This window comes from Oratosquilla oratoria, chromosome 7 (genome assembly GCF_046742065.1).
Source record: "Oratosquilla oratoria isolate Oo_2021 chromosome 7, ASM4674206v1, whole genome shotgun sequence".
Classification (NCBI taxonomy): Eukaryota; Metazoa; Arthropoda; class Malacostraca; order Stomatopoda; family Squillidae; genus Oratosquilla; species Oratosquilla oratoria.
The window spans coordinates 52499728-52507227 of record NC_134783.1 but is presented as its reverse complement, the minus strand read 5'-3'; the positions used below and the strand labels follow the sequence as shown (position 1 = coordinate 52507227).

Sequence of the window (7500 nt, the reverse complement as noted above, 5' to 3'; positions counted from 1 at the left end):
GGAAGAGGAGGAGAAGAAGAGAACGAGGACGAGGAAAGGGAGGAAAGGAGGAGGAAGAGAAAGTGAAGGAGGAGGAAGAGGAAGAGGATGAAGAGGAGGAAAAGGAAAAGGAGAAGGAAGGGGAAGAAGAGGAAGAAGGGGAGGATGAAGGGGAAGAGGAGGAGACAGGGGAGGAGGGGGAGGAAGAGGAGGAGGAGGAGGAAGAGGAAGAGGAGGAGGAGGAAGGGGAGGAGGAAGAGGAAGAGGAGGAGGAAGGGGGGAGGAAGAGGAAGAGGAGGAGGAGGAGGAGGAGGAGGAGGAAGGGGGGAGGAAGAGGAAGAGGAAGAGGAAGAGGAAGAGGAGGAGGAGGAGGAGGAGGAGGAGGAGGAGGAGGAGGAGTAGGGAAGAGCAGTGGTGGTGTAGAAGCGAGCGAGCTCTCGGTAGCCTCATGACCTACTGTTTGGACTTGATGACGAGGCGGCTTTGTACATGACTGTGACCGCACACCTCTCTGTCTCTCTCTTTCTCTCTCTCTCTCTCTCTCTCTCTCTCTCTCTCTCTCTCTCTCTCTCTCTCTCTCTCTCTCTCTCTCTCTCTCTCTCTCTCTCATATACTCTTTTACTTTCTCTTTTTCCTTCTTTCTCTTTCTCTTTTATTCTTTCTTTTTCTTTTCTCCCTCTTCCTCTATCTCCTCCTCTCCCTCTCTCTTTCCTTCTCCTTCTCCCTCTCCCTCTCCCTCTCCCTCTCCCTATCCTCTCCCTCTCCCTCTCCTATTTGTCTGTTGTGTGTATACATATGCGTACATGTACGTGTATATATGTGTATAAAGTGCTGTGTGCTTGCGCGCACGTGTGTGTGTGTGCACATGTGAGTTCGTATGTTTGTGCCGACACGTAATTGTACGTGTCCATAACTACACTGTAGAGTAGAGGGCGTGTCAACACCACCGAGCGTCTCTTCGACCGACGCGTGACCTGCAAGTCTAAAATTCCGTGATAATGATCGTCCTTATTTCCCCTGAGCATAAGGGTCATGTTTGCCTCCGAGCGCTTTCGAAGACACTGAGATTTCGCCCAAGAATGGGACTTCGAGACTGTCTACCAAACAGCTGCAGAAGCGACGCTGGAAATGACGTCAATAGCAAGAACGACGGTGACAACGACAACACCATCAACATCATTAGCAACACCCATTTCTACCAGTAACACCACCAAACATTAACAAACACCACCACCATGAAACTCTACCAGACACTACCTAACACCACTAAACACTGTCAAAGACCACACCGATTATACCACCAAACACTACCACCAGACACTACTACTACTAGTACTACTACTACTACTACTACTACTACTACTACTACTACTACTACTACTACTACTACTACTACTACTACTACTACTACTACTACTACTACTACTACTCATACTACTACTACTACCAAATACCACTACCACCAAACGCTACTACCAGACACTACTATTACCAAATACCACTACCACCAAACACTACCACTAGACACTACTACTACTACTACCAAATACCACTACCACCAAACGCTACCACCAGACACTACTATTACCAAATACCACTACCACCAAACACTACCACCAGACATTACTACTACTACTACCAAATACCACTACCTCCAAACACTACCACCAGACACTACTATTTCTAAATACCACTACCACCAAACACTAACACCAGACACTACTACTACTACTACCAAATACCACTACCTCCAAACACTACCATCAGACACTACTATTACCAAATACCACTACCACCAAACACTACCACCAGACAATACTACTACTACCAAATACCACTACCACCAGACGCTACTCCCACCAAATACCACCACCACTAAACACTACCACCAGACACTACTACTACCAAATACCACTACCTCCAAAGACAGACACAGTCAACAGTTAGAGCGAAACCGTCAATTGGAGGCGAGGAAAGGCCAGAAATGAAGACAATAACGAGAGGCACAGACTCGAAAATGCGCATTTGGGTAACGGCACTCTCGCATCATAAACAGTTTGGTACATTTGTCAGAAAATATGAACAGTATATTTGCTCTTGTGGCACACTTAGCTTCGTGCATATGTTCATGTAATCTGAGCCCACGAAACCGCATGTGGTTGTGTGTACATGAACATGCATAAAAAGACGCACAGACGCGCACACGCACACCTACACACTTGTGTACATGCGCGTGTGTGAATATGTGTGTTTTTCTTTCTGCGTTTCATCTTTCGTCTTTCATTTTGCACCAGTCAAATGGATTCATAGCATCCCATAGTCCAGCGTACACGAATGGGAATAGACAATTTCAGTCTGTATCACCACCCTAAGCTCTTCAGTAATTTCAAAATCGAAAGATTTGCTGCAGATGTGAACCGGAAATTGTACCAAGGTGTCGACCCTTTCCATACCGGGTACCAGACTATTTTATTCATGTACGTGGCGCCCCGAGGTATTAATGAGCTTTAAGGGACCCCACCCACGGTACAATCTGGACTTAAGGCCAACGGACAATGTCTTTAGTCGAATCCAACCCAATTGAATCGCGTATGTACTGATTTTGGCTTGCCCGACCCCCACACACGATCCAATCTGATCGGATCGACCAGATCTGTCCTACGGCCTCAAGACCAGATCGTTCTGTGGATGGGGTCCCTAAGAGAGTTATAGGGCCATGCCACGGGAAGAAGTGGCCAAAGGGTTCAATGGGCCACGTCCCTGCGGCCTCGAGTGGCCAGCGGACCAGACCCCCTGGTGCTGAGGGGTCCCCGCTGTCAGTTGTGGGAGACATATGGTCTCCCGCTACTCCACCTGTTACCTCGTCGGAGTCGCCTCGGTCGAGCAAATGCCGCTTCCAACATTGGTGGCAGCGGTCGAACTCATACCTGCGGTCTGACATTGTTGTCATTGTGGTCAGAGTCTAGTTTGTATTTATTGGGAGGTTGTTTTGAATATTAGATCTGTTTGTTAGGGTGTTGGTAAGGGAGATGGAAATGTTGGTTATGGATGCATGTTGTGGCCTGACAACGTTGTCACGGTTGTCTGGGTTTGCTGGCGTGTCTGGATGCTTGATCAGTTAAAGAGTATGTTGGAAATATGATGGAAAATTTGGTTCAAATGTCGTAATTACTGTTATGGTGTAAATGTTAGTTGTGATGTTGAGTGTGGTTGTAGTTGTAAAATCTATAAATTTTGTGGTGTCAATAATTTAGAAAGAATAAATGATAACAATAATGTTCGTAATAATAGTGATAATGATAAAGATATTAACTACAGTGATAATGATATTGGTGATGTGAGAGAGGAAGAGAACGAGAGAGAGAACAGAAAGAGGGAGGAGAAAGGAGAAAAGAGGAAGGGGAGAGAGGGAGAGGGAGGGAGATAGGGAGAGAGAGGAAAGGGGAAGAGGGAGATGGGAGGGAAGCAGGAGAGAGATGGAGGGAGGGAGAGAGAGAGAGAGGAGGGAGAGAGAGAGAAGGAGAGAGAGGAGATGGAGAGAGGGAGGGGGAGGGAGGGAGAGAGGGAGGGAGGGAGAGAGGGAGGAAGAGGGAGAAGGGGAGGTGGAGAGAGAAAGGAAGAGGGAGAGACGGGTAGAAATGGAGGGAAAGAGAGGGAGTGTGAGTGGGAGGGAATGAGAGGGGTAGATTGGGAGGGAGGGAGTAGAGGAAGAGGGGAAGGGAGGGAGGGAGGAGAGGGCGGAATGGGGAGGGAGGGAGGGAGGGAGGGAGAGGGGTAGAGGAAGGGAAGGATTTGATCTGGCAGAAGCGTCTTATAGCCCATCACGATATGATCCATCCGAAGCTCTTGATTGCGTGCGCGTGCTCGCGACCTCCACAGTTACGCTGACTTGTTTACCAAGCACCAGCTGACTTTTGCAACTGTACACAGACAGCGGGGCATGCCGGCATTTCATCCCCCACCCCCCGTCCCCCCACCCGTTCCTACGCACCCAGCTTTGGATACCGGGGTGAAGGTGGGGGGGTGCCTGGTTTACAAAGGATTATAAAGAGTATTTCGACAGGAGACCTTTTGGTCCATAATTGGGTCGGGTCCCCCGGGGAGACTTGAAAATGCTTCCTGAACTCAAAACGACCGTGAGAACACTGGTGAGAAATGTAGTGACACATTAGTAACTCACAACTAACACCACAGTCGGACGAAAGAAAGAGTTGCGTAAGCGAAACTATATATTTCGATTACTAACTGCAATCCTCTTCAGTAGTACAAAGTGGAAGGATGCTACTGCCTATAGAAACCTCTTACAAAGGAAAGGGAACTTGGAAAAGAATTAATATCATAACCCCAACCCTTAAGTGACCTGAGGAGGACATGAGGTCGGGTAAGAGGAGGGGAGGAAACTTGTTGACAATTTGTTTGATGATGAATAATCCTGATATTATATCTGAGGTCCCTGTTGTCTTTTATTTTCAGGTCAAACAAGGTCAGGTACATAGAATTCCGATTATTTCATGTCGTCCTTGTCGTAGTTGATGGCGCGGTTCATTTTATAATGGCTACTGTCGTGTTGACAAGTTTACCATATTCAACCTATTTGCTTATTCGTGTTAATATAAAAATGCACCAAAATAAGTAAATTCCTAATATTCGGAATAGATCATTTCGAAAGCTTCCGGATACTGGAAGCCCAAGGGATTTTTGAAGTTTCGAATTTCCAAGAAAGAGAGAATTATTAATTGAAATAGATTTATCTAATAAAAAAAAAATTTCTTTCTTCCACAGACGACGTCATGAGACTAGCAGCACCTTTCCTCCTCGCCCTTCTTCTTGTGGCGGCGCCCGCGAAGGTAAGGAACCCGCCAAATCTCAATTTTCGTTTTCTTACGCGTCCCGCATGTCTTCACAAGAGTTCTCCCTCGGGTAGCTCCTCTGTGAATTTCTTCATTGTGAAGAACTCTTTCCTGGAGGGTTCCTTCGGAAACTGCTCTTCTGGTCTTCTGGCGAAGTAGCCTTCAGGGGAGGTCCTCATAATAGTCTTCCTCGGGTAGCTCCTCTGTGAATTTCTTCGTTGTGAAGAACTCTTTTCGGGAGAGTTCTTCCGGAAACTGCCCTTCTGGTCTTCTGGCGAAGTAGCCTTCAGGGGAAGTCCTCACAGTAGTTCTCCCTCGGGTAGCTCCTCTGTGAATTTCTTCGTTCTGAAGAACTCTTTTCGGGAGGGTTCCTCCGGAAACTACTCTTCTGGCGAAGTAGCCTTCAGGGAAGGTCTTTACACTAGTTCTCCCTCGGGTAGCTCCTCTGTGAATTTCTTCGTTCTGAAGAACTCTTTTCGGGAGGGTTCCTCCGAAAACTGCTCTTCTGGCGAAGTAGCCTTCAGGAGAGGTCTTCACAATAGTCTCCCTCTGGTAGTTCCTCTATGAATTTCCTCGCTATGAAGAACTCTTTTCGGGAGGGTTCCTCCAGAAACTACTCTTCTGGCGAAGTAGCCTTCAGGGAAGGTTCTCACAATAGTTCTCTCTCCGGTAGTTCCTCTGTGAATTTCTTCGTTCTGAAGAACTTTTAGGGAGGGTTCCTCCGGAAACTGCTCTTCTGGCGAAGTAGCCTTCAGGGGAGGTCTTCAAAATTCTTCTCCCTCCGGTAGTTCCTCTGTGAATTTCCTCGTTATGAAGAACTCTTTTCGGTAGGGTTCCTCCGGAAACTGCCCTTCAGGCGAAGTAGCCTTCAGGGGAGGTCTTCACAATAGTTCTCTCTTCGGTAGTTCTTCTGTAAATTTCTTCGTTCTGAAGAACTCTTTTCGGTAGGGTTCCTCCGGAAACTGCTCTTCTGGCGAAGTAGTCTTCAGAGGAGGTCCTCTTGAGGATGCTTCTTCAGGCGAAGATCTTCTAGGGTGGGTCTCCTCTCTGGCCGAGCGAGTTAGGGCGTCGTTACTTGCGGCGGAGGTCGGGGTGACGGCAGTTCGAATCCTATCACCAGCGAGTTGGACCAAGGGCATGGAATTCCACTCTACAAAGTCTTCTGTAAGGGACACAATCCTAACCTCCTGAAACTAGAAGGAAGAATAGCTCAGTGTGATAACCCTTTCAGGATGGTCCTGCAGAAGCTAATTCGTGTTGTAGTTCTTCAGCTTATAGCGAGGAAGGTCCTTTCGAACTTAAATCGTTACATTCTTCTTCCCGATCATGTGAAAGTTCTGATTGTAATGATTTTTTTTTTAAATGGTGTTGTTGATCTTTTCGTCCTTTTCGTTGAAGAGAACCTACTAATACAACAGCGTAACATTCATCTCGGAAAATCGGAACAAAGCTGGTGGTCTCTTCTTCTTCTTCTTCTTCCTCTTCCTCTTCTTCTTCTTCTTCTTCTTCTTCTTCTTCTTCTTCTTCCTCCTCTTCTTCGGCCGCAGGAAAGAAGAAACACAAATGCTTCTCTTCACGAAGACTGGCACAGATACTTTTGAGAACAACTTGACCCGACAAGAAACAGAGTGGGAACTTGTTTGCGTTGCGACGCGAGTAGTTGAGGAAGATTTTCCTTTTTCCTTCTTCTTCGTGGACAGTGACTCTCCCTCGAGGTAAAACAGATGAAAAAAAAAAAAATTGTGGCAAAAGGAAAAGAAGAAGAAGAAGAAGAAGAAAGAAGAAGATGAAGAGGAAGAGGAAGAATTAGTGGCAATGGCGGAGAAAGTTTACGGCAGCGTTCCATTATTGCCACTTTCTTGTTCGTGGGTCTCCCGTAGCTGGGGGATTACCTCAGTTCGAAGACACTTTTAATCAGAGCCGGATGATCCCGGAACCGGAGTTCGTGATTTTGGCTTTTGCATCTGAAAGGGCCCAGCCATCCATGGAGATAAGTGCGGGTAAATACGCACACGGACACACACACGCACACACACACACACACACACACACACACACACACACACACACACACACACACACACACACACACACACACACACACACACACACACACACACACACACACACACACACACACGCACACACACACATGGCGCAGTGGTATAGTTCCCGGCCGACAATACGGTGGTCCGGGTTCGAATCCCGCCCAGGGCTGAAATAATTTCAGTATCGCTGAGCTGCGAGTCGTTACTCCAACTCTCGTGGGCGGGGAGTTGGGCTGTGTGACCCATAGATCAGCCATATATGAGCTCTGAGCTTTCTTCCGGGAGGGAAATAGTTGTCGATCACGAGTCCAACACGTGATCCAAGTCAATGGTGAATCACACACACACACACACACACACACACACACACACACACACACACACACACACACACACACACACACACACACACACACACACACACACACACACACACACACACACACACACACACACACACACCAAGTTATTGCACAAGGGAACAGTAACGATATGTAGTGTTAAAGAAACTTACTGAGTCGTTTGGAGGGCTCGAACTCTGGTTTTGCGCTTGAGAAATACAGATGTTACCACTACACCAGCAAGTAGTGCGTCTGTGTGTAAGCGTGGGTGTGTGCGTGGGC

At 47.3% G+C, this 7500-nt stretch overlaps 1 protein-coding gene across 1 annotated transcript in view; it reads left to right on the top strand.

The window, feature by feature from the left end:
• The window catches only part of dyl (transmembrane protein dusky-like), an 83645-nt gene that overhangs the window by 48849 nt on the left and 27296 nt on the right, over positions 1–7500 (top strand). The window contains exon 2 of the mRNA XM_076187714.1: positions 4762–4826. Coding sequence (XP_076043829.1) covers positions 4770–4826 — 57 coding nt within the window. The 5' untranslated portion in view covers positions 4762–4769. The remainder of the gene's footprint in view (positions 1–4761; positions 4827–7500) is intronic.